The following is a 27,578-nucleotide window of genomic DNA, read 5'->3' as shown; positions in this document are numbered from 1 at the left end:
GAGTTAGGAAGCGAACTCTAATTTCTTTCTTGAGAACCTGAAGTATCTGAAAATGTGGTAACGATGTCCTTAAATTGATCTGAAACATTCTCTATTCTATGGGTGAACTTGAAAACAGTCGCAATCAGTGTAAAATCCGTAATTCATAAGAATGACAACATGCAATTTGTTATATGTGATCGAAGAAATAAAATTGGAAAATGTGGAGCCGTATGTGGAGAAATAGAATTTTATTTCAGTTCAACAGAATAATATCAATATTCACTAAATTCTGTTCAACATCGCGACTCTGACACGACATTATAGGGCAATGAGTTAACTTCCGAAGTGTAGAACAATGAAGAAGAATTTTGTTAACAATTAAACTTTAAGTTTGAAGTAAAAGCGCAACTCCAGCCAAGGTCCACTTAGCCGGCTTGTCCTTGGTCTTCAGGTTAAAAGTCCACACGTAGGTGGGTCCTCTTGTCCTCGTCTTATAGACAGGACACTCGTACATGTTCCTCAGGTCCTGCTTGTCCTGCGTGATTGCTCGGACATTGATCACAGGCATCGCAGGGAACAGTTCTTTTGCCTTCGAGTCCACGATGATTCCTGTTTGAACATCCCATCTGGCGCCTTCCATGAAAATTCCGTGAATGTATGCACCGTCTCTTGGTGCCGAGCTAACACAGAAAACGTTTGATCAGATATAGATTACCAAATCATTCTCTTTTTCGTCGCTTACGTGAATTCTTCCTTGTTCTTCTTAGTCACGTCGCATTGCAGGCACATCTTGTCGAGGGGTAGCTCTTGTCTCCTTGCTGTGGACTGCATGATGGCTGTCAGGAGGGATTGGGGGTTGAAGAATCCTGCAAGCCAAACTGATGCTGGTAGCTGAAACGAGATTCTAGGTGAGGCTCCTCAGCATGATTGCATTTACGGCATCTACGATGGTATATCTTACGACAAAGTCCGTGGACCAGGTTTCCAGCTCTCTGATCCTCAGCAACAAGTCCACGAACCAACCGGCCAGGCCCAGTAGAGAAGGATAAGCTCTCTGGGCCCACACAGGAGGCACTTGATCCAGGAACAACGCGTTCTCCAGGTCCTCCATGTCCGACGTGATGGTCAGCTCACCCTTCAAACCTAAATCCAGCTCTCGAAGCGATCGTTTGATTTCTATCGTCAAATAGTTCATCCTCTCGCATTCCTGGAACGCTACAATCACGTACGGCGTCCTTTCCTCCACCTTGCCCATGATCTCCGTCATATTGAACTCGTCTGGCAGCTTCTCCATTATTTCATCCAATATTTGCTTCACCTGGACGATCGTTTAATTAACTGTCTTGATCCTCATCCACATTACAATTGAATTATAAAAAGAATCTTTCTTTCAATTGAATGACAACTTTGCTACAGACTGATTACAATAGTTGCTACCTTCTCTTCCCGAGTTACAGTTTGTCCACCAGAGCTCCCAGAATCCCGAGGCTGCATCTCGAAGACGGTTTTGAAGAGATTCTCCGCAGTCATCGTCAAGAAGCCTATTTCTGCGTTAGGATGTAGACCATAAAGATAAGGGGACTCCGGAGGCATCGCTTCATCGATGTACGCGTGGTAGCCGATGAGATCAGTATTAGGGGGTGCGGGAAATCCTTGAAAGAAGAAACCGATACTTCCCGACCCCAATCCGAACCGAAAGCTATCTTAATCGATCGCTCTAGTGCTTCACCTGGCGCTAACTGAAGTTCCCCGTCCACTAGATCCGGCTGCATCAATTCCTCCAGGTACGAAACGCAGAGTCTTCTGTCCCAGTCATCTGTGATGTGTCCTCCGTACATGATCTCTCCAAACAAGTACCTTAATAAATACAAATCCAATAATTATTTTTGATGCGCATATTTTTTAATGAAATTTTTCGTTTTTAGTCCACCCTGAGATTAGGGATCAACTACGCCAGCCAGATTGTGTGACGCGAACGCTCACCTCAAATCCTCCCAGGGCACCTTGGGGGAGGCCTCCAGGTAATTATAGAGCACGCTGACACTGATGTGCAGGTCCCCGACGTTAAAGGGGTAGATTTTGTTCCAGCCCTGCGGGCCGAACTTTCGTCGTTCGGCAACTACCGCATGGAAATAGCACAGTGAGAACAGGATCGCCTTGAACTCGGCCTCCTTGCTGCACATTTCGAGGGTCTCCTGGCTGAAGTTGTCCAAGGCTTTGTGGAGGTTCGCCTGCATCCCCGTCGGTGGCTCGTTCGTGATCTTAATGGACGACTCCAGGATCCCCTAATTCGTCTCGTTTGAGCGTCTCGACTACTTCGCCTTAGTTAGAGGGTGTCAGAGTACAAAGAGAGGCTTTTACTTGGGGGATGATGTGTCCCGCGGGCGTGCTGGCCGGCTCCGCGCTCATGAACACCCTATACTCGGGGTGGGAACCGTCCGCAGCTATTTCCAGCTTCTTCTCCAACAATGGCAGCCACTTCTTGACTAAATGAATGTTCTGCAGGACGACCCAGTGACCGTTCTTGGCTGCCTCGTCCATCGCCTGCTCCGCTACCGTCTCCTGACCCTGGCCTAAGGATACGTTGTGGAAATTCTGATTGTCCAGGCTGTAGCCTAAACGACGACCCAAGTCTTCCACGTCCTGCAACCAGATGAATCTGCAGAAAAATCTGGGGGATAATCATGGGATGATCTTGTGGGGTGAGAAGACTTTTTAGACCTTCAGAGGATTCACTCCAGGGGAAAGGATGAAGAAAATCGGGGTTGATGGACCGGTCTCCTCGAACGATTTCGCGAATTCGACTGTTCTCCCTTCGATATATCTAGGACCCAGTTTTTCCTCGATGAACGTTGCAATTGCATATGTCATCCTATCAGGTCGTAGAGCCCTCAGCATGCACAGACGCTGGATCGTTGTCTTGTTCTTCCACTCCTGAGGAAACTTTTCTCGTTCAGGGCACTCGCATTCTACTAGCTTCTTCCAACGTTTTGCTGAACTCTCTATGTCCCTGTCTAAATTGCTATGCAGAAAAACGATACCAGAAGGACATTATTAGATTGCTGCACGTGAAATGTTGAAACGAGAAAAATTCTTGAAGCAGTGGACTCAGCTCACCGAAACTCTTCTCGACTAGCGAGACTCCTGATTCCTCCCCAGCTGGTGTTAGTGAGAAAGTCAACGGGCGAAGTCACATGGGGCGTGATGGGGAACCGTAGAAGAAAATCCAGCTCGCCAGCAGTCACCTCGTTCCTCGCTAGCAATATCTGAAAGGCCATCTGCGAGGCAAAAATCAGCTTGTCGCACTCGAACAGACCCCTGCTCGTGTACATGAACACCGAATAGGTGATACACTCGATCAGATTCTTCACTCTGCCGGACACGTCCGGCGCCGGGTCCGCCTTCGAGATTGCGTTCTGGAAGACGACGCTGAAGGCCTTCAGCGAGAACTGATAGATTGGGTTGATCGTGTTTAGATCGTTCAAGATAAAATAGAGCAAAGAAGCTCTGGCTGCCGCTGGTCGATACAATTCTCGAGCAGCGTCGATCTCTTTACTGGTCCCGCGGGCTTCCGTCACCTTCGACTCGATTTCCGCCGCGGTCCTCTTCGTCGTCTCGAGATTCTCCACTAGTGACGTGTCCCCTAACACGTTGCTCCCAGCCGATGAAAGTCTACGGACGATTGTCAGCTCGTCATTGGGAAACGATCACAGATAGCGAATGCACGGGAAATATCGGGTAACCGAGAAAGCTCTTGCCGCCTCTGACAAGGTTTGTCGTTGCTAACACTAAACCTACAATAGCCGATCAAATCCTCAGTTTCACATTTTTTCATTAATAATTTCTATCAATTAATATGACAGGAGCCTTCTTTATTACATAATAAAGATCAAGAATATCTCCTTCAACCCGCACCTCGACAGCAGCGAGTCTTCCAAGCTATTTAACGTGATTTTGAAGTCATTCTGCTGTCTGGTGAGCTCTGCCTTCAGCTCTTCAAGGTCCGGTCTCTCGGCCTTCACCACTTCCGCCAGAAGTTGGTCCTCAAGGCCGTCCCTCGTCACCGTGAAATTGATCAGAGTAGTTTGCGCCTGCATCTCGGGCTTGTAATGCGGATTAGCCAGCTTCGTGTGCAACATCAACCTGAACAGCGGGTTGTACTCGACTTCCTTGTCGCCGATCTTAATCGCGCGACCCTTCTTAATCAAGTTCCTGCCCAGCAGAGGATCCAGCACCGGATCCACCGTTTCCCCGATGTTCTCGATTAGTACGGTCGATCCTGACGCCAACGACTGTTCGATGACATCCAGACAACCCTTCTGTCCAAGCCTGATGACCCTTAGTTCCTCTCCGTATTTCTGTTTGATCCATTTAATGCCTTGGAGCTGAGAAAGTTGATAGTGTCAGAAGCAATTATGCGAAGACTGTACCTAGAGTGATGCGTCTACCTGAGGATCGATCATCAAGGGCCAACGATCCGAGTTTGTCAGAATGGTTGCGTTCTCTGTAGACATCCTATCGTTTGGTAGACCCTCGTTGTTCCATTTGGCAATCTGAGTGTCGTCTGTCAGTAAAGATAGCGGGTCCAGACCTTCTGTGATGGGAACCGAGGGCTCGATGGCTCTTAGGAATGGTAGCCATTGCTTCTGCTGTAGATCTAGACGGAACTGCTTCGTGAAGCAGCCGACATACGATATGAACGCTGTCACCAGCAGCACGTCACCTGGCAGCGTTGACGCTTGCTGCATGAAACTTGAACGAATCGTTTAACTTTTCAGTTGACTTTCCAATTCAACTTTGAAAGAGTTGTTGAACTTCTTGCAACTTACTTTGCAACAGAGTCCGCCCAGCGCACGTTCTCCGAGGCTAAACCACCTACCAGCCTGTTGGCGAGTGCAATAGTTGCATTGGTAGCGTCAGCCTCCTGCTGACACTTCAGTTTCTCAGCTGTGGCTTGCTCGAAGTCTGCTGTCAACTTCGCCAATTGCTCCTCGAGAGACTGCAACCGACAAATAATGTTCAGGCTATTGGAACAATATTTTTTTCACTTAAAAAATGTTTACATACAACAACTTTTCGCTTGATCACGCCTAGCTTGTCTTGAGCAGCAGCCAGTTCAGCATTCGCATGCGCCAGGGCCTTCCGTTTAGGCTCGACGTCGCAGAATACCTCGTAGAACTTGATGATGTTGATGACCCAGGCACAGAGACCTGCCGCCGCTGCTGATTTCGACCGGATAAACTCAGGTTCAAACTCGGAGTCCTTCAGGTATGGTTGAATGGCCTTTATCACTTCGGGATGGATGTTCTCCTTATCGTAATTGATTAGGGAGTCCAGGAACGTGTCGACCTTCGCCATCACGATCTAGAAGGGTGGAAGAATGTTTCCGGTAACCTTGTATCGTCTTTCATTGACCTCATTTTACCTTGGCAGCCTTCCAGCTGCGGTCTTTGGGCACTTTGCCTGCTGGAGCCAGCAGGACCATCACAGCTGCTGTCACGTTGGTCACAGCACCTGGAGGCGAGCCGAACGATTTTAATTCGGTTAGGTTTGCTTTATTCAGCGTGTTCAGAGCTTCCTGGGCCGCTAGCAGAGCTGGCTCCGCTTTCAACAGGTCCGCCTCGCAGTCCTTTTGTTTTTTGGACACTTCTTCCGCGATTATTCCCACCTTCGATTCCTCCTCATCAGCTGTATACAAGTAGAAGTTCAATTACGTCAATGGAATTTTAGATAGACGCGGATTACCCAGAGGGCAGGTTGTGGAGTACCTATAGCCTTCTCCTTCTGCACTTTGTCAGTCTCCACGCCAACGATCGCGATCAACGTATCGGCAGCTTCGTTCTTCTGTTGCAATTCCACTTCTTGCACTGCCAACTTCTCCTTTAGTTTGTCCACTTGCACAGCAGTGGACCTAAGCTTCTCCAAACCGTTCTCCAACCTGGCAACTCGAGCTCGAAGCTCGCTGGACTTCGTTTTCAGTAAACGAGTGTACAGACTGATCTGTTCGAGGAAGGATTTTGGAGTTGTGTAGTTGTAGCGACGCTCGCTGGCTAGGTAGTGGCGACTGGCTGCGTTGACACTTGTGTGGGCGTGTGCCATGAACTTTGCTGCCGAGTCCCTGCATCAGGAAATTAATTTCGTGTTAGATAGTAAACTAATCAATTCTAGTGATCGATCCTGCTCTGTTATTCATCAGAATTGTAAGCGAAAGACCTCAGCCATTACCACAATTGGTCCGGCAAAGTTAAGGATAGTTTCAGTTAGAGTATCCGATAATGATTCGATTGAAGTGCATTTAGACTGTTCTCAGACTCTGTCCGAAACACGCGTAATTCTCCAAAGTCCGGCTCAACAATCATTTCCATTCGCCGAAGATACAGTTCGCGTTTCCCTTGCCATCAGAACGCGTCGGAATACCTATAACTCTCGGGAAGTTCGGCTAACTCCTGCAGGAACCTCTTCGACACAGACATCAAAGCTTCTTGCGGCCATTCGTGAAACCAGTTTATCGCCGTGCAATTTATTATGGCCGGGAATTTCCTCGAGCGAACCCTTAAAGTGGATCCCACCGGGGAGAAGCAGAGAACTATTCGAAGCTGCCTGCGCACCCGGTCGATGAAGAACTTCCAACAGTTCTCGCGGGTGTCTAGCATCCCGGCACCTTTCACCTCGTTGCGGACGCCTGTGGACGTTTAGAATGAGTTTTACACTTGATCGTTTACCGTAGAGGGTTGTTGGATACATTGAACGCTGGCTAGAGCCTGGTTTCCACGAGGACGATCAAGGAAGTGGGATGGAAACCGATTTGGTATAACACCCTCGCTAATCAAATCGCTACCAGGAGCAGAATCACCAAAACTTTATTCTGCATAAAAATCCGCAATAATATTGCTAAGCAGCGAACCTGCAATGATATTCTCCACTTCATCCTCGGCAAAAAGATCGGGCACCTCGCCAGAGGCTAGCATGTCGTTGATCAGTACGAGGAACTGTTCGTTCGGCACTTGCGCGTCAGTCATCAAGAACACCAGGCCCACGTTTTTTAAGCCAGCCTTGTTATAAAGAACAGCGAGCTCCAGCTTGAGATCAGTGATTCCATAACCCTTCTTCAGTTGAATTTGGAAGACCTCCAACGTGCTTATGAACGCTGCCAGTCGAGACAGACTCTGTTTGCCAGATCCTCCTACACCGACTAGAAGAGCGCTGCCTCTGGGAGATTCCAGGATCCTGTTTATGCGACAGACGTGCATCATCGCGTCCTCGAAGAGCACTAGATTCATGGCAGCTACTAGATCATTGTAGCTGACCATTGCCTCCGATAGCAATCGATGTAGTGTCGCCCAGTCCTTCACTGGCATGTATTTAGGTTCGCCGACTCCGCCTGCAGACAATGATTCTTGGATTAGGATGCAATAACAAATACACAGATTAAGAGAGACAATAGGGGATGGTAAAATGACCTGCAAAGTGGCAGTAGATGTTCGGTTTCTCTAGTACAGATCCCTCGTCGATCTCTTCCACGTTCTTCTTCAGGATGTCCAACTGTAACTTTGTGAAACTTTCGATATCTTTCTCGTCGGTTAATTTGTCACCATAAACGCGCTGAGTCTCGTGAAGCCAGAGCCTAATTAGATCTAAAGAAGATGGTAGACATTCATTGCCGCTGAATAGTAATCCCTGGAAACAATTCGATAGATCCCTGAGATTGAAGATGTAGTGGAACTTCACTGCTGTTGGAAGGAACATCTGAGCGCAGCGGTGATGCAATTGAATGGAGGCTTGCACTATGTTGTTGCATAGTTCGGTGACTGCGTGAGGGAACCTAAAATATCATCACGTAAGGGTATAAAAGCCGCAGTCCATAAATGATGATAGGTACCTGTGCTCGATGTTGGATAGATGCTGCGACAAAATGGAGGCATAGATCGTGGTCAATGAATCAGCATTCGGGAAACTAACAGCAAACACGGAGAAGTGTCTCTGTAACCTAGGGTTGATCGTGAAAGATCCTGCGGTAGGGTTCATACAACTGATATATTGGCAATTATGAATATCCTTTAGCGTCAGCTTGGTCCTGTCATACCAATGACCATAATCCAAATGCTGCCTAATCAGAGTATGTGGTTGGACAGTCCCATAAGCATCCACCTCAGGCATGTTCATATCGTCTATAAAATACACTAGAGTCTTATTCCCAGGTGGACCATAATTCCTGCCAGCTTTCTTCTCCAGCGACTTCTCCAGGATTTTCTGCAGCATCTCAGAAGTAGTATAAAAATTGAAAGGTACATTGGATACTGCATAGTTCTCAGCCAAATGCAGTAGCTTCTCAGCAACCAGCACCGTCTTCCCACAGCCAGCAGTGCCTACTAACATCACTGGGTGTTTCTCCACCATCAGCAAATCTAAGAAATACTTGATCCTGATGCACTCTGATGTGTAAACCAGAACTGCTTGCAGTGGCATTTCGGCGTCCAACTCGAACTTAGGCAAACGTTCAGTCCAGAGAGTGAAGCTCTTCGTCTCAGCGTCGATATAGTAATCGAAAACGGTGCCCTGTTGGGGGAACCTGACCTGCTTGAACTCGTTCACCCACCATTTACTGAACTCCACTCTGTAGTCAACAGTTTGATCCTGGAACATGGAGGATCCGAAAGCCCAAACCGCAGCAAACACAAAGTAGAGTTCATAATGCTCCTTTAAAAAATCAGTGCCAGTCAGCTCAGGCTTCAGCAAACAATGCAACAAATGGCACAGCATCTCCACGTGCGCCATGTCAGCGATAGGCGTGATCTTCTTGAACCTGATCCTCAAAGTATCCAAGCAAGGAGGGATATACTTATCAAATAGCATCACCAGATTCGACTTCTCTATCGGCGATGTCCTCTTCTCTACCCAGCTGGTAACATAAGGGTTCCAACCTAGATCCTGAGGATTAATATACAGGATCCCAGCTCGAGACACCGTGGCCGGGGTAGCGGTCCTTAAATTCGAGATCTCGAAAAGCAATCTCATCACAGGCGTCAGAGCAATCCTCTCGTTGCTAGCTAGAGTCAGAACCTTGTTATCGTCCATGACGGTGTTCAGAGACTCGATCCACATGGGATCTATGTCGCCATCCAAGACGATCCATTTAGGATTCTCGCCTCCTAAATTCGCCTGCTCTCTCATGATCACGGAGAACAAACCATCCTTCCACTCCCTGGTCGCAGGATTGATGATTCCGAAGAGTTCATCATTGGTAACAGCTTTTGGATTTAGATCGTTGTACACAGGCTTTCTTTTCATGTTCTGGTAGGTCCTGAAAAGGGTTTTCCAGACCTGGGTCTTGCCAGAACCAGCGATTCCAACGATGAACACCGAATGTCTCACTTCAAGTAATTCTTCGAGTTGTACAACTTTCAAAATAAACCCATCCTCTGGCTGAAGTTGCAGGTCAGCTGCAGCTTGCTTCACCATCTTCTCAAATTCTGCGTCCCTTTTTCTTGGGACATCTAATGCTGGGAACAAGTCTGCTATCAATCCCATGAACACAGGTAGATCGTCGGACACCACTTTGGGTATGTTGAAGTCCCTCAAAGCTCTCATCAGCACCTCTTCTTCAGGTCTGCCAGGATCTCCCCTTTTCAAGCTCCCTGCGACCACGAGCACGGATTTTATAGCTCTTAAACCCCAATCATAGTGATCCTGTTTTGACAGAAGCTCCTTGCACAGAGTATACAACGTGATGAACTTCCTGGCAAGGACCCTAGCATCCTGGAAACCCTCTGCCACGAGCATGATCTCGCAGATCAACTCGAAATCGGGTACCACCATAGCGCAAGGTCTGAACAAGGCTTTCAAATTCTCTGGAAGCTCCGTGCGACCAGCATAGCCAGGATTCATAGTGATAAAAATGCCTACGGTAGGTTCCAGGCTAATCATCTCTCCCATAAAATTGAACTTCTCTTTTTTGTCCCTGATTGCATCCTGGATCGATTTTACTTGGACTGCTACTACTGATAGGACTTCTACGGTGATTCTGTTGAACTCGTCGAAGCATCCCCATGCTCCCGTTTGTGCTAGACCCTTGTAGATGTTGCCGCAGGACTTGTAGTCCATTTGCTCGGAACAGTTGAACACGTAGACCATTATGCCCAATGCTCTGCCCAAGTCTTTTGTGGTCTCAGTCTTTCCGGTGCCCGCGGGACCTGCTGGACCCCCGCCCATGATTAGGTGGAGGGATTGCGTTAGGGTGATGTAGCATCTATCTGTCAGGGGCGTTATGACCAACCTGAGGGAGAAAGGGGGAACTTCAATTTTGCATAAAGATCCGCAGAGAGAAAATAAAAGTACAACAATGCCCTACAGCAATAGAAAACTATTTCTATAGAAGCCTTCGACAAATGATCCCAATGTGCCAGAGCTTATGACGCTAACCTGGGAGTGTTTCCCAGGTACTCGTGCGAGTATTTGAACTGGGCGTCGCAAATATTAGCGAAGCAATCCTTCTCCTTCTCGTCCCATCGGTGTCGCAGTTGGCTCTGCCATTGGAAGGCCTGCGAGGTCTCCACCTTCGACTGGACCAGCTTCGCGACGACGTCTCTAGAATGCACGTCGATCGTACAGATCGTCATCACCTTCTGTCTCTCCTGTTTCGTCAGCTCTCCGATCAGCAGCGTGATTAGAATGCTCAGCTGCGATATCTGTTTCTTCAAGTAGTCTTTCAGCGAGTTGTCGTAGCCCTCTTCTAGTCTGGAAAACGCGATGTTCACCTCGGTGGTCCACCAGATTTGCGTGCCGCAGAGCGACACCTGAGCTGGATAATCGAACAGCCATTGTTCTCGCGGTTTCTCCTCGTATGCGACCACTGCCTCGCTGAAGTAGTGTCTTATGGTCACCCTCATAGCTCTCTGGAGGCCATTTAACCATGCCTCTACCGCCCCTTCGCACGTCATTTCGCAATTCGCGAAATCCACATACTCGCCGTCTTTAGCGAACATACCTTTGCACGGGAACAAACACGTTATCTACCAGAAATCTACATATAATTCATAGCTAAACCAATCATTTAAAAATTCTCCTGTTCCTGAATTAACTTACCCAGTACCCGGCTGGGCAGCTTATCAGCCGAATCATCGAATTTCAATCGAGCCATGGAATCAAACAATTTTGTCAGATGCTTGGCCACCACTTCTGGCTGGTTCCCGTTGGACAGAATGTCCAACAAGTCACTAGACGAAACAAAATAGAACCTAGGGAAAGCCAGACGCTTCGTTTCCAAATACTCTGCCAGAGCCTTCTCGCAAAGTACCAGCTCCTTCTGCAGGATATCTAAAGCTGCTGCTAGGCCCTCTCTATTAGTAGCCTCCACCACATTAGGCGTTTTCGCCATTTCTTCTGTCATCAGCTTGAACTCTTTGTCTATCCTGTCGAACCTCTCTGCATCGACTGGCAGTTGTCTCCGAATGTCCTCAGAGGAAGTAAAAATGCTCTCTAGATGCATCCAAGTTCTTTGAACTTCGAACCAGACTGTGGTCACTTGATCTGCGATGCTGAGCTTCTTCTGCCAGCTGGAGACCTCCCCTAGGAAGTGAGCGATGAATTTTGAGGTGATGAGATTTTGCAGTTGGACCTGGAATAGATTGTAATTTTAGATTGTGTTCTGTTGAGTGGTTTTAAACGAAAGATTGAGGGTTCTTCGAGTACTTGGTTCTCTTCAAGGGTTTCGATTAGCTCCTCGCTTGCTCTGATCAAGGTGGCACCGGTTCTAGTATGGGTTTCTTTTTCGAACTCCATTTTGGACCATGTGACGTTTAGCTCTCGCATGTATCGTTCCATTGACATCTCTTTTACGGCCTTGTCCACGATGTTCTTCACCTCCTCCTCGCAGTCGTGGAGGTTCAGCTCCAACAGGTCTGCCAGGGTAGTTGATTCGTCCATCACGAATCGAACCTAAACGCAGTGATCGCTGTTCAGCGTGTCCTCTGATGTTCCATGGCAATTACAAGATTCGTAGTATTTCATAAAAAATATTTATTCGTAAACAAAATTAACTCGTAACTAGGGGGATTTAGGTTTGGGGGTGTAATTTAATTAAAAATACGTGACTGTTCTGTTGCTTTGTGGTAATGGCATTTGAGATGGTAGTGCACACAGTGAATGGTAGAAACATCTGTAAAAGTAGCAATTAGGTTTTATTTGCATAAGGACCCGAAATCTAGTGATGAGACAGAAAATATTTTTAGAATGAAGTGTGAGGATGAAGCAGGTGGGTGATGAAATGATCGTGTTCATCGCAGAACCAATTTATTAATCAAAATATATACAAGTCTTGAACTAACGATGCCAGATGAATGATGCGTATAAAGCATGCACAACAATAATCAATGAACAGTCGAACAATAAAAATCGTAATCGTGCGCGTATTTACAGTGGACTTACGGTCATTTCTGGAGTCATGTCGCCCAGCTTCTGCAACACCGATAGCGTATATACAGCTTGTGCAACTAACATCTAGTATTCCCGTCAATACAAAATCGTCACCCGTTTCCCTACACACGCACCTAATCTCCGAACCGTTCACACAGAGTTACCTCTCTAATACAAAAATACAAAAATCGTTCGTACAAAAATATTACAAACTTCATATGTATCTGTACTCCCGAATCATTCTCTTCGCGTTTCTGAACCGTCCCTCGAACCTCGCCGGTACCTTAGTACTGTTCATCAGCTGTCTCCAGTGCCTTTCTCGAATGGCAGGGTTCTGGAGCTCTCCGACAGCCCTTAGGGAAGTTAACATGTTCTTTACTGTTGCCTCTAGTGACACGTAAGTATCCCACAGCCTCATCTCCTTATCCAAAGCTAGTAAAGTCAATTTGAAATATCAGAACTTCAAAGAATTCCTCGATGATGCAAATGTGCAGTTAACTACTTACCCCTAATCTCCTTGGCAAACTTCTTGCACTCAATATCCATGTTCTCCACGTCGATCTTCCTCCATGGCGTCGTCTTCCATCCCTCTATGCTGCTCCGCACTATGTTCACGTAGTCCCAGAGCTGCTTGAGCATCCGCAGCTCTTTTCTACATTGTCTCAGGACTTTAAACTCTGGTACAATCACTTCGAACAGTGATGCAGACTCTTGTATGTCCTTCATCTGCGTCTCCAACATCAAGATCTCCCTGTGGCCCTCGTCCAGGAGCTCGTAAGGGTTACGGCATTCGTATTTGAAGAAGGTATAACGACGAAACGCCTCGCGGTAGTGTGTTATAGTTGTATCGAATGCGGCGATTCGTCCTCTGATCCTGGACACTTCGCCTGTTATGCATATAGATCTACAGTCGACATTCAAGTGAACCAATCAAGCTAATTTTGATTGCTCCGTATCAGATACGTAATGGAAAAAAAATTTTATAAAAAAACATTAAACCGACTTCGAAAAAACGCACTAAAAAGTATGAAATAATTTCCATTTAATTTATGTGAATATACAGACGACAATCTTTTCGGAGACGGCGCAAAATTGTAAATTTTCGACACTAGAAATTACGAAAATCCTTAAATTCTTCTACATGCTTTCACATATTAATGTATCTTCTCTACCCACCTACTGATTTCCAAGTTCACCATATTCCAATGAAATCATAATCAGCAACATCTGTCATTTGGAAAATTTTCAATTTTGCGCCGCCTCCGAAAATTTTTTTTATTTCACACTTTTTAGTGGAACGAGCAGAATTTGTAGAACACCGTAGGATGGTTTTTCAGTCTAATTGGTTATTTGCAATAAAAACCGCAAAGAATGAAAAAATTCAAATTTGTTTTCAAGGGACCAATCGGGAGACATACCCTACGAAATGCAGAAGGTTTCGTCCCGATTGGTCCATCCATCTCGGCGTAATCGGTGAACATACATAGAAAAAAAAGCGAAAAAGAAGGCACATACAGATTGAATTGAGTAACCTCCTCTTTTTTCGAAGTCGGTTAAAAAATATCGTGAAACTTTGAGCATACAGAAACAGAAGGCAATCGATTCGGATGGCAAGGTGTTAAGGGAAATTTCCCGAGATTTACGAGCGTACCAGCCTGCAACGGGGCCACTTGCTGCTTCATCATGAGGGCGAGCTTTTTTGTGTTGGCCCACTGTTCCGGCAGCTCCTGCAAAAGGACATTCACCTCCTCCGGGATGTCCTGGTCGTAAAATTTGAGCAGCTCGATCGTCTCCTCGAGCGGCTGGAACATCTCGTCGGTGGTCGGCTGTCTCTCTTTCACTTGCAGAAGATAGCCCATCACGCTGACTAGGCCGATATAGTCACCCGGCTGGATTGGCTGGAGCAGACCCTCGTCTGCTCTCCTAAGGATTTCATATTCTTATTATTGTCTCTCGTTCGTCGCGTGATAATCTGAAATAACCATAGCGGCGAATCAAACATCGTATTGCGTCAAGCACGGGGAGGGTTCTGCTGAGAACCGAAATTGTTTCGCATTCCGTCGAGGGTTATAGTTAAACGCCTTTTACCTCCTTAGCATTTTCCAAAATCTCTTTGGAAGCTGCAGAAATTTTGGACGTAGAGTACCTCTCCTTAGAAAAGAAACAGAACCGCAAAAATTTTCTCCAGAGCAAAGAATTTAAATGTAATAGAATTTCTTTCTTTTTCTGCAGATGTTGTATTAGAAAAAGTGACTAGAAAAGCTGTTGTATTTTAATTAGTTTCTCGACAGTTTGATGGAGATGCATAAATCTATCAGGAAGTGTATTTTTAGTGTCGTAGGGGAAACACCTGATGAACGACCCCAAATCCGAGAGGCTGCTGGTGACACGATCGACCAGATGTCTCTTGAACATGCTTGACCATTTGCAGACCATGTTCAGCACCGACTGTCTAAAGGGTCTCAGGTCTACCCTGAACCAGCCGCAAAACACTTTCGACGCTTCCATTTCCTCGATCTCGAGATAGAGGCCCTCGTAAAGGTCGATTTGCTCGCGGAATTGCTCCATTTTCGGCGGCGACCGCGCCGGCCCCTTGGGATCCTGGACGGCCACCATCTCCATTTCCTCTATCGTCAATTGTCGGCTATATTCGAGGAACTGTTGCATCACCATGTCCCTGTCGTCCAACCAGAGATAGGCGTACCCTGATAAAAGAAAACGACGAAGGATCACCGGGGATCGAATGGTAAACGCCGGCAACGGATCCGTGATTAACGGTAGACGACCGTTTTCCACGATCCTCGATTGGACATTGCTAGATCTTTAACTCCTTCATCTCATCAATCATTTACAATATTCTCTATCGGTTGATTAGACTTGATAAAATCACCATTTAAACGTACAATGAGCTTCTTTTCAATCTAATCGGACCTTCAGTAGACAGAACAAATTTTGTCTGCGTTCACAATTTCTACAAATTATTCTACAAAAATATATGTTTGCATAAATATCGACTGCCCAGCGATAGCACCGTGTCAGAACTTCTCAGTTCGAGCAAAGTAAAGACTAATGACCTTCGAAGTTGCTGCAGAACTCGGTAGCGTCCTCGACAGCAGTGCTGACTTTATTCAAAATTTCGTTCTTCATCCCTTTGATGTCTGGGTCATCCTCCAGCTCCTGTCCATAGCCGGGAGAGTCTTCCTTCAATCTCGGCAGCAGTGCAGCCATTCCAATGATATCGTCCAGCAAACGGAGGATCAATTGATCGAGTCCGTCGGGATCGTCGGGCTCCAGTGAAGGGACATAATAAAGATCAGGCTCCCTGAGCTCGAGTTTCGCTTCGAGCAAAGGCTCTCCTTCTCCGACGGAATCCATGTTCTCGACCAAGTACCCTAACGAACATAGAAAAAGAAGCTTCGTAGACGAAGCAGGAAGGCCGTCGTCGATCAACGAGAGAGAGAAAGACAGAGAGAGGCAATGATAGAAACCTAACGAGCAGCCCAAAGCCCTCCGAAGGGATTCCACAACAATGTCGTCGACGTACTCGACGTATCTGCGCCATGGCTCCTCGATCTCGTCGCAGACTTGGAAAAGCGTCCTGTTCTCTTTCACCAACGAGTGGATCTGTTCGGCGGCTTTCTCAATCACTCCGTACAGTCTCGATACTTTCTCCGGCTGCTCTTCGAACGACAATAAAGCGTCCTTGCGCCGGTCCTTCCTCTCGATCAACGGCGTCCTGGTCCAGGGCTCTAGGATCGCTTTGATCTTGCCGACGTTCGTCTGAGCGGACTTGATCCGCCTCCAGAGGCCCTCCACCAGCTCGCCAAGCTCCACGATGTACTCCAGAACTCCCGCGGACCGCCAGCACAGCTCGTTCTCACCGCGGGACACCAGCGAATCGATCCTCGTGATCTCGTTCTCGATCAGATGGAACTCTACCCGCGTGGTAGTCTTCCGAATATTATTATACGAATTCACAGTCGCGCCCAACAATGTACGGAACTTCCGGAACGTCTCCACGTCCTCCGATACCTGCAACGACGATCCCGCATCATTTCTACAATTTTTGTTGAATTTGAACTTTGAGGAAAATTCGTACAAAATATCATGTAAACTGTTTGTTTATTGAATAAATGTAAAACTATCAACTTGGTCCATCCGAGAACAATCTTTTTGGACGAACCTTTACTGCCTCGTCGGGGATGTCCGTACGAGACATCTGCTTCAGATAGTTTACTTCTTTGAGGACTGCGAGGAGCTCTTGGTCGAAGTTTAGGAGGAGCGTTGAGTCCTTCTCGCGAGTTAGGATGTTGCGATTTAGGCCGATGTCCACGGTTTCTGGCACCGTTTGGGCCCATTCTGTGAAGAGATCGTCCTCCTTCTCGCTGAAGATCCTGATTAGTCTCTCGTAGCGACGCTCTATGCTCTGGCCCTCCTCGCTTGTTACCATACTGAAGAAGAGAGTTTGATTAGTTTAGAGAATCGGGAGTGCCGGCAGGAATAGTTCTAGCATGATGAAATTGCTTTTGGAACAGTATTCTAATTTTGAGATTTGCAGGGAGTAGTACCAACGAACGTCCTAAAAATGAGAAAAGTAAGTCTCGAGTTGAGCAAGCTTCGAATTCGCAAGTGTGTGCCGCGACTTTGTACCCTTAATGTCACTTCAAAAGCGATCTCCACACCCCGTCGTGCTTCTTACAGGTCCTGAATCTCAGTGGGAGTCACTCACGGGTGTTGAATAGCCTTGAAAGATTGAACTGGCAGGTCAATGCGTTGCCGCAGCATGCTGGTGAACGTGAGAGCCGCCGCCAGCGGCGGAAGATTAATTAGCGCGCCTCTGGTGCCGCGATTGAACAGCACTTCGACTACCGTCAGCTCGACATTTAGCAGATCTAAAATCCTGGTGTAGCGGTCCGTGAATTGCTTGCTTATCACTGGCCTGTCGAGCACGGAGCCGGCGATGTTTATCAGCTGGAAGGATGAGGTTACAAGAAAGAATCAACCACCTGGAATTAACTTCTGTAATCTCGATCAATTACTAACGGAGAGTAGCCGAACGTGCAAAAGTTCGAACCCGATTTCGTATCAAAATACAACAAAGAATCGGACACGAACTTTTGCACTGGCCTAATACCTTGAAAACGCTTTCCAAATTTCCACAATCATCAAAAGCTTGACACAGAATGGCAGCGAGCTTGCTGTCCAAATCGTTGATGGCTTCATTAAATTTCTGACAGTCAATAGCAAAGGATTCATCATCAGGTTCCAAAGCATCGCTGGCTCTCACAGTAAACGAGACGAAGAGTTGCTGAAACTCCTTGTAAACATTGATGATCCTACTGCTGAGGGATCGACCTAGTATTCCACCGATTTCTATCTTCTCTAGCTTGGAGAACTCCATAACAGTATTAAACAGCAACTCTATATCAGCCAGTCGCTTTAAAAATGCATCCAAACGTCCAAACACTGCACTACAATTAAAAGTCCAGGGCGGAGCATGCGGTTTCATCGCTGGCATGTCTTTCCTTAGCTCGAACTGACATCGGAACTCTTCAAGAACCCCTGCGGAACCGTTTAAATATCGTTTAGACCAATCGTCTGTTGATTTTATTCGTTTTCAAGGTTCGGGAGAAACTGATTTTATAGTCGAGGTGATCGTCGAATTGTCGTTAGCCCACCTCTCGATATCTGAACGCGCTGCAACGCCTCATCTACGTCGCTCTGGAAGATAGACGACGGGTCGAGGAATCGACGAGCCTCCTGTATCAACAGGTTGCAAATCTGCCGGAACATGATGATCACCTTGGACGAGCTCTGATAGTGGCTGGACTTGGACCAAGCTAATCCGACCGTGTGTATCAGGGTGGCCATTAATGGTTTGGCCTCCGAGAAATCGACCTCCTCGACCGCCTTGAAACACCTGGACAGAGGAGACAAGTACAGGGAGATCTCTTTTGCTTCTGCCATCGAGGACACCACGTTCTCAAACAGTGTGCGGAAACAGGGGTAGTATGCACTCTCGGTAAGCTCCAGGATGCTCGCCATCTTCTTCACTCGGTCCTCTTGCAACTGGTCATAAATGTATCTGGGAACGTGGTATATAACAATTGAAGAAAATGAGATACATTCACCTTGCAATAATATTCGAACACCTCTGGACCCAATCTACCTCAAATTCGCTAATCTAGCGGACCAGTACTCCAGCTCAACGTCAGGAGTAGGATTCTGGTTATTTTCGAAGGCCGCGCCCGATTCCTGAGTAACAACGTCGTTCACCAAATAGGCCCACTTTATCACAACACCCTCGATCGCACTCTTCAAGTAGAGATCGACCGCCTGAGGCCCTTCTGCTCGGACCATCTTCTCCACCTCGGTCACCATCTCCATTCCCGCTGGCATTGGGAGGACCGTCCTACCATTCACCTGTCCTTTCACCTGTGACAGTAAAGGTCGACCCTTTAGAAATCTAATGGGTACCAATCGGTTCCAGATCAACCTCTAGAATTTAAATCTACAGTCGGTATCACAGGATCTTTTTCGAATTTTTATTACTTGGTACAGGGTGCCTCGTAGAGCATGAACGTGTCTGCAGATGTCCTGGACTGCCACATCAGGCAAATCCTTGTGGTTCTCCGGCTTCCTCAGAAGAGGAGCGAACACGTTGTCGACCAGAGTAGCTAGCTGATCCACGATACGGGAGGATAGATCGCCGAGGATCAACATCGACGAGCAAGCCTCCTTTTCCCGTGGTAGCGGTATCTGCTTGATCTTCACCGCGTAGATACCTGCGTGCAATTTCGAGTAATCAGTAACCAGGTACAGAGCAGAGACCCTTCTTCTTCACTGGCTGTGTCATATAATTCTCATTTCTAAGGTTGAGATCATTTTTTTAAAAAGCTTGCACTGTAGAATCTCGACTGTTAGATCCAAATAATACACTATATTTTTCTTCTGCAGCGACCAAAACTCGTCTAGAAAAATTCCGAGAAAATTCAGGACTCACCCTTGGTCCTCTGGCAGGGTATGGGGAACGAGGAGGAGGCGACAAGTTGCGCGTTGGGCGTCAGGACAACGAAAACCGCCGCGGGCAACGGATTATCCAGGAAGTCCATCACGGCGTTTCGGTACTCCTCGGTGAGCAGGAGTCTGCCCCATTTTTCCGGCTTCAGTTTCAGCGACTTTTGCACGAAAGCCCCGATGTACTCCAACCGGAAGTCCGTTGGGCCATCCGGGGCAGCCATTTCTGCAGGGAACGGCAGAACACGAAGGTGGTTAACGCGAGGACTCGGTTCCTTGGAATCGAGCGAGCTGGCAAGGCTCGCGATATGAAACTCGACTCATATTTCAGCGCAGGAAATACAGGAAAGAAGAGACAGAGGTGGGCGGAATGGGTTGTGGGTGGTTATAAACGGCGAAAAATTGCCAATGGTGGCCGTCGAGCAAGCAGGTCAAGAGACCAGGCACCGACTGAACCCGACGTTACATTGGCCGATCGTGTCTTTGAGGTGGGCCTGCTCGTTGGCTCCCTATTGTCGCGGGACGCACGGAATATATCCGAGCAACTGACATTGCACGCGATCCCGCCTCCCGCGTACTGGCAGGTACCATTTTACTCTTCCGCGACCGACCGACGATATTAGTCGGTGTTTCGCTGCCGACAACGACTCCTCTGTCTTCTTTCGAGCCGATCGACACGCGAGTGTACACACCGACTGTCTGCAAATGTCAAACGGTCGATCTTATCCCTGGAAATGGTAATTAAAGTGCAACGGGCTCCGACGATGCCTTGGAGACCCGCAGGAATTCTTTGAGGTGAGTATACCTTGCTGTTCGCCTCTCTTGTGAATGCTAGAAGTCGTTGATAGCGAAAGGGTTGTGAGTTTGACCCTTCAACTTTTACATTCTCTAATTTTCTTGGAAATTAAGTTTCCTTGGATGCTAAAACCATATAGTACAGAGTGTATGAAAGAATATATTGTACCCGTACAAGTTTCTAAGTCAACAATTACAAAGCAACAAAGTATTCCTCCTACTTTTCTTCCATAATCTACGAACACTACAAATATTTTTATACCAGAAGCATACACAGTAAAAAATGATCAGAGTGCAAGGGATTAACAGCTTGCACAATAGCGGATCGCTAGAACCGTTCGACCCGTTCAACACAAGCAGACTTTCGTTCGACGATGTCGCCGATTGTTCGCCGCGTGCACAATGCACGAAAGCGCGATCGCTGGAAAACCCGTGGTCCCATGATCGTTTACCAGGGTGTGCAGCTAACCCCGATCAGGTCGATCGATCGGCCGTAAAAACGGTGTGGAAACCACGCTGACGTAAAAATAGGAAGGCTCCCTTTCGTTGGTGCAGCTGTTTACCCTTGGATTTCAGCCAGGCGGGAATGGCCCGCGACGTTTTTCGATCATTAGGACCATTGTTTGGACCTCGGAGATTAAGAGCGAGGACTAGAGGGTGGCATAGAACCCCCATAACGCACAATGGCACGCAATATGTACAGAACGCTAAACGATCAAAGTAACACTTCGTCGGTTTGTGTTCGTCATTATCATCGCCCTGACTTCCAAGTTACAGTCTATACATCCATTCTAATTTGTTAAAAATGTTTGATGAGATACAAGGCATGTGTTGATGAAATTCTGATTGACAGTCATTTAATTCATCAGAAAATAAAAGAGACCAGAAAAAAGCCCGGTGGAAAAGGGAACGGCAGGGCTGACCATCTGGTGCCCGGTGCCCGCGGGCAACTTTGCTCGGTTCGAGTGCGCCGATCCGATTCCGTCGACAGATTAGCCGTTTCCCAAAAAGGCTCGAGATTTTCCAGTGCTCGAGCACACACGGCCGGCTTTAGAAAAGCGGCCGCGTGTGCACGCGACGCACAAAGAGGCGCTTTTCATTCCGCAGCGGCTGCTCGCGCTGCGTCGAATTAGGGAAAAAGGGAAGAGAATGGAAAGGAGGCGAAAGGAACACGAGCACCCTCGTACTCGCCGCTTCAAATTACATCCACTAGCCCCCTTGCCCCCTCGAATTTTCCTCCTGCTGGATACTTATCGCGCAAATTGGATCGACGCGGGCCGAGATCCGACGCATCCACGCCGAGAACGCGAATTTCTGCCGTTGCGTCTGCCGCGTCCATGTGTTAGGCTTGTGCCGACATAATTGAACCTCTTGGTAGTTCACACTTCAGTACGTATCCTCAGACAAATTGTTCTTTCATTGTAGAACACGAAGTTATTTTCTTATGTGCCAAAATGGTACTTACAATTAGATGGAAGCTGTTTAGAGTATTGGGTTCGGAAAATTAGAAAAAAATGTTAAATTTTTATTAAAACCTTCCTGGGAGGTCCTGAAAGATCCTTGACCATTTAACGGCCAATGATGGCGGACATCTGCTACAAGACAAGCAGCGTATAAATCTTCCCGATTGCTTCGCGACGCAACAGCCTTAATCAATTCATGGTTGGCTAGCGGATCCAGCCCTCGCTGGTCAAACTTCATTAATCACTTTTCGTTCCCGGTTCCCCAAATCGAAATCGTCGAGTCGGAGAAAGCGACACGCAGGATTCTCGTCCTAGTATCGCCAAACAATTTGCACGGACCAAGGATAATGATTTCGGACGTTATCTACCCTCCGCCGAAATTTGTCCCACTTGCCATTTGTCTTCCGTGTTTCTTTATCGCGAGAAGGACGATCGTGAAACAAAACTTGGCCTCTCTTTTCCTTGTGGGAATTGATGACCGTCGCAGCTTCCTCGACTTCCAGAAGCTAACGTACCCATCGTCCCACTGATTTCTTATTTAGGGACCGTTCGAACCCGGTGTCATTTTTCACGCACGCTTCCCTGAACGTTCGTCCCTCGACACGCCCGCCGTTCAATAGTTCCGCCCACGTTTTCTCGCACTGTTTTCCGATTTTACGGGGGGAACGAGTCTACTGTGAAATTATACCGCGATGATTATGAAACCTGACCTCACGCGTGGGGACCCCGTATTCAATTTTGCTGAGTCGATTCTACCAGAGAGGGTGGGTTTTTCTGGAAATTGATGGTTCTCGAAGTTTCTACAGATCGTATTTTAAGCTGCCGGCTGCAGAAATTTCGGCTAAACTGCCTCGGAGAGTGGAATATCAATTTTAGAATGGATACAGACACATCGGAAACATCTTTGTCTGTTTTATCTCAGCAAAAAGTAGAGTCCCTAAAAGAGGAGAATATTGTGTTCGAAGTAGAACGGGCCATCAACGTAAAAGCTTCAATATTTTCGAAAGTTGCCAGGACCCTCGAGAGTGTGTAAAAGTAAAGAGGTCCCCGAATGCATTCCCCCGTGGAAATTACTATGTTTTCACGTAATCCAGAAGCGTTCGTCGCGACAGACGGCCATCCGGTGGATCGAGGTGGGCCGAGGACAAATAAAAGTGGAACAGTCTCCATGAACTCGACCCTAATCGAGTGCCGGCGGGAGGCGTTCGCGAGAAACGGCAACGCATCTGGCAGGATCCAGGAAAGTTTCCTGAAGGGGAGGCTTAAAGCTCTCGTCGCGAGAGCTAGGGGTGGCAAGATGTCACTCTGCGAGCATGTACGCGCATACGTGGCGGCCCGAGGAACGATATTATGATAATCCGGGTATTGTGTATTGACACTCCACTTGGAAAACGTCGAGGGGGCTGCTAATAAGACGCAACCTTTAAAAATGGCTGGATTGATGGGGGTGGAAGCACGTGGCTAGGTGAGACACAGAATCTTTTGCCCGGAGGCGATAAAATATCCCGGTACTCGTAGAACTGCAATTTTCCTTTATTCTTGACCTTCTAAATTCTTTTAATCTACAGTCAAACCTGTTTTTGTGCGGTGGAGAGGGACCGCATAAAAAAAGTCTCACTTAGAAAATATGTCAAAGCAAACATTCCATTTAAAAAAATCAAGGTGACCTCGAAATGTCCTCCACCACTGCACCCACAAGAAAAAAATTAATACTACGTAATGTAGCCCGTCATACCAAACAAATTTTATAGGAACACTTTTTTGATAACGACAACGTCTTCCGAGATATCCGAGATATCAATATGAACATTGAGCATGCCTAATTAAATTGCCTGATGCAATAAGTATGAAAATGGCTGATGTAATATGTACATACACACTGATAGAAAAAAAGTGATGCCGACATCGTTGAGATTCCGACATATGGCGAACAGAATCTCGATACTCATATACATATATAACACATAATAAAAAACTGCACAAAAAAAATTTCACAAAAAAATCGCGCAAAACAAATCGCACAAAAAAGAATCGCATAAAAAAAGACCGCACAAAAACAGGTTTGACTGTACTTGCTACTTTAAATTGCACCAATTCATTTTTGTCCTAACTACCTCCATCTACAACAGCAATATCTCCAAGAATAGTTACTCCAACTAGACGCAAAGTTCATAGTACACGGAATATTAACAGAGGTTTCTATTATCAGGACCCGAACTATCGAAATAATTCGCCGTAATCTCGCATTCCAATCTGTCCCCGAACTAGTACACTTTCCCTCTCCAAATCCCATTTGATAATGGCCTTCGCTAATACGATTCGGCGTTCCCGTTTCGCAATAAATGCCATCAAGTGGTTATCGTGGCCGTCGCAAAGGGCGAGCCAGGGAACTGTAACACTTTTTCCGTAAATCTAACGACACAATTCCGAAAACGAGTAGTCCATGAGATCGAATTGGCTCGTCGCCAGGGACGCAGCGAGTTTCAGCGAAATTCTGTGTCCTCCCTTCGGCGAGAGTTTCCTTACAAGCACCGCCGCGGCGGAAGGCAACGCCCTCAGAGGCATTTATAATTCAGAGTATCCGTGCTTTGCGGCGCGAAAAGCAGAAACTGCGGGGGTGTGTACCCCTGTGCCGGCGCTAATTTCAACCCGTCCCTACAATTTATTATTTTAATCACGGTTACTGGCCTGACACCTTCGCGGACCATCAAATTCATCACCGCTTAGGCGCGTGTAATTGAAACTTCGTTGATCTCCGCGCGATCATTCTTGGTAACAACCCTCACTGAGTGGTAGGTGGTTCACCATTTGAATCCTATAGCTCGTGAAAATTATACTGGAGTCATTTTTCAGTGGTGTTACAAGCTGAGTTTCAGGAATTGCGTGCAAACATGTCGGTGGTTGAAGTTGAGGTCTTTATGTAAAATAAGAATTTTTACGAGAATAACTCGCATGAAGAACATAAAGAATAATCTCCTCGAATGGTGGACAATAGTGAATTCTCGTTTGTTCGACAGCTTCTAATTTGTCTTTCACGCTGTTCCCAGCACTCGGACCAGTTTCAGCCCTTATACTAACGGGAGCTCGCAGGGTTTACAAGCGTATGGCGTCATATAATACCGGAGAACGCGTTCGAGGCCCTCAGAGCTGTCTCTAATGCGAGGTCGCGTCGGTTCCGGACATTTTATGAGTTTAATTTGGCCGACGTCGCGCGGGACAGCGGCGTTTCGGTTCTACGGGAAATTCACGGTCGAATTTAGGGCGGGTCGTGGCGGGTCGGATCGGGTAGAAGCCGCGAGCCGACGACGACGCGAATTTGGCAACAGCTGCGGTCGCTCGGTGTCGTTACACGCCGCCCTAAATCTCCTCGATGCATCGTAATTAAAGCGGTTACCGCCGCTGCACCGCGGGAATATCGAACGGAACGTGCAACGGTGCACATTGGTCCCAAAACGGGACTCAGCAGTATCGAATTGGAGGATGAGACTCGACTAAATCGGCAAAAATTATCTAAAATGAATCCAAGAATCTTCTTTGCACGTTCTAACGTTAAACGATGGCTCGATGACATTCCCTGATTATTTATTTCTCGGATCATTTTCTGTGCCAACAGGACCACAAATAAATGTCCGGTCATCTTTCAGCCGACGACTTCACCGCGGATGATTTACTATCGTGATCTTTCCGTAGTTTCGAAGTTTCGGCGATACCGCGTTTGCCCTCCTGAATCACTAATAACCGAGCAGTATAGTTTGCCCGATTCTTATCCACAAATGTACGGCCCCGTGGCCAAGAAATAACCGTAAACACGTCGATAAGCGTCTTGGGGGTCTCGACGCATTGTGGGAGAGCCATCTTGCCGAATAAGCCACTCAGAATTCGTTTTTTATGGAAATATCTGATCGAGTTGGAAATTGCCTCGAATTTTCCTTTGTGTGATTATTACACTGGATGTTGTGGTATTCTAAGGCAAGAGGAAATGTTCGAGGTTCAAGATCTGGATATTTCCCTCTGGGGCAAATAACCTGTTCCATTTGTTCGGTATTCGTTCAGCGTGCTTTGGATACCATAGAAATGCTCGTTGGAGCGATCTATGGAATTCCTGAAAAAACTTGCATAAAGATTCTCACTCTAGTAATTATTATAATAGTAGTACTTCTCACTGGGCTAATTATGTCGCTACTTCGAATGTCCAACGCATATCAGCAACTATCACAGAGCCGTCTGACCAAGCCCGACTCATTCCACTGGATCACCAAAGGTCAACGCTTCGATCCTAGCGACGATCGTTAATTCCACGTGCGTGGGCAGCGAGCCGCATCGCCGTTGGCCTTTCGTGGAATAATTTCCACCCCCTAACACGGTGAATCTTCAGCCCACCCTCCCAGAAGCCCTCAGACACGTACCTCGATTAACAAGATCGAGAAAACGAACGGATCCATTGCGGATCTCGAAAAAAATCTTCTTTCAGGTATCTCAACAAGGTTTCCCAAGTATCTGCTAAGAATAGGCGTGCAAGGGCTGGGGTAAAGAAGCGCTGGAGGACAAGGACGAATGCAAACGAGCTCCCAGAACAGTTCGAAAAATCTTTTTTTCCCTCTTTCCTCGCCAGGGATCTCGCGACGACGACGGCGACGACGACGGAATACAAAAGCAAAAGGGCTCCCGGCTAGCAAGTTCTCGCGTTCGCTAATTTCCGGCCGGGTCTACCGAGCCACGAAAAAGATCATTAAAGTTCGCGTTACCATCTGGTTGCCCGTGCTCACTCGCCCCGTAAAAGCGGACGAATAAGAATGGAACCGAGGGAAAGAAAAAGACGAGAGAAAAAAGAGAGAGAGAGAGAGAGAGAGAGAGAGAGAAAAGCACCGAGACGTTTCGGGCGGCGTAACTTAATCCCCAAGCCACGGGAAGAAATTTCCACCCTCCTGCCCCCCATGGGAGGGTCCCCCCGCCTGGCCCATGAACCTCGTTCCCCGCCCTCCCCGCCTCGCCGAACTCCCTTGAACCGGCTGCTGAGCCACTTTCCCTGGAAATGCCCTTGGCGAGCGTCTGGGAAATTCTCCGAGTTAAGCTGCAGCAAGCTCTCTATTTTCGCCCACTCCACCACCCCCTCTCAACAGGTTACCTGAGTTTCCACTGCGAAACTGCGCATCCCCTGACCCACCCCCGAACACCCCTGTTGTAGAACCTGAGCGAAGGATCCACGCGAGACGAGAGCCCGCTTCTTACACGCGTGTCTTCTCGAGAGTTGGCGACGACTTCTTTATTCCCTACCGGGTGGCTCACAATCGACAACAAGGAGTCTTAGCTAAGATTAACTTAGTTAAGAACAGAAGTCTTACCAGAAGGAGGACAGTGTTCGAAATTGTTTAACAAAAGTGGGAGAAGTAATGGGTCCATTGAATAAGTCGTCTGGATGAAGGAATAGACGAGAAGGATCGCGGAATGGGCAAGTAGCGAGGCATTGCCGCGCGGTTAGGATAACAGAAGTGAAAGTGTCGAGGACGCACCTATCTTCCTTTCGCTCTCGTTTTCGTCAGGCTCGTCCGCCTCCTGCGAGGGTGAACGGGACTCCATCATCGATTGAAGCAACTTCTCGAATTCCTCGAGCTTGTCGCCACTCGGATTCTGCCGATTCGGCACCGGCACCATGATTTCCTCCCGCGTTTCCGACTTCTCCGAGTCGTGGACGCTCTCCAAGCTACCCTCGGAATCTGACATCCTTTTTCCTGTCGTCTCCGGTGCCAGTTGCGAAAAGTCTCACGACAACGGCATCCTGAAACATCCACCGGTACACGATCTCCTGAAATCTGTATAATCATCGGCAAAATTCTGCTAAGCATTGCAGACTGTTGCAGAACCTTGAGACTGACATAACAAATAAAAAGCTCATATGAACGCGAAATAATT

General features: G+C 47.3%; 1 protein-coding gene across 1 annotated transcript; it reads right to left on the bottom strand.

Moving 5' to 3' along the window:
* Positions 1-221: 221 nt before the first annotated feature.
* On the bottom strand, positions 222-27,551 carry Dhc93ab (Dynein heavy chain at 93AB). Its single transcript, XM_076439211.1, has 37 exons — positions 27,179-27,551; positions 19,397-19,636; positions 18,946-19,178; positions 18,563-18,828; positions 18,072-18,478; positions 17,528-17,955; positions 17,123-17,364; positions 16,577-16,844; positions 15,882-16,425; positions 15,468-15,785; positions 14,744-15,098; positions 14,045-14,316; positions 12,900-13,280; positions 12,677-12,825; positions 12,406-12,435; positions 11,671-11,916; positions 11,065-11,596; positions 10,402-10,966; positions 7,862-10,255; positions 7,443-7,804; positions 6,887-7,363; positions 6,400-6,664; positions 5,751-6,100; positions 5,408-5,670; positions 5,050-5,346; positions 4,812-4,981; positions 4,431-4,734; positions 3,898-4,367; positions 3,100-3,654; positions 2,704-3,004; positions 2,344-2,625; positions 1,966-2,267; positions 1,712-1,839; positions 1,420-1,634; positions 944-1,300; positions 725-873; positions 222-662 (listed from the first exon to the last, which is right to left on the bottom strand). The coding sequence occupies exons 1-37, from the start codon at positions 27,387-27,389 to the stop codon at positions 368-370; spliced, it is 13,623 nt and encodes a 4,540-aa protein (XP_076295326.1). The 5' UTR covers positions 27,390-27,551; the 3' UTR covers positions 222-367.
* Positions 27,552-27,578: the final 27 nt, after the last annotated feature.

This window comes from Lasioglossum baleicum, chromosome 15 (assembly GCF_051020765.1).
Source record: "Lasioglossum baleicum chromosome 15, iyLasBale1, whole genome shotgun sequence".
In the NCBI taxonomy this organism is placed as follows: Eukaryota; Metazoa; Arthropoda; class Insecta; order Hymenoptera; family Halictidae; genus Lasioglossum; species Lasioglossum baleicum.
The sequence above is the reverse complement of the archived record's forward strand: the minus strand, read 5'-3'. Positions and strand labels throughout refer to the sequence as shown.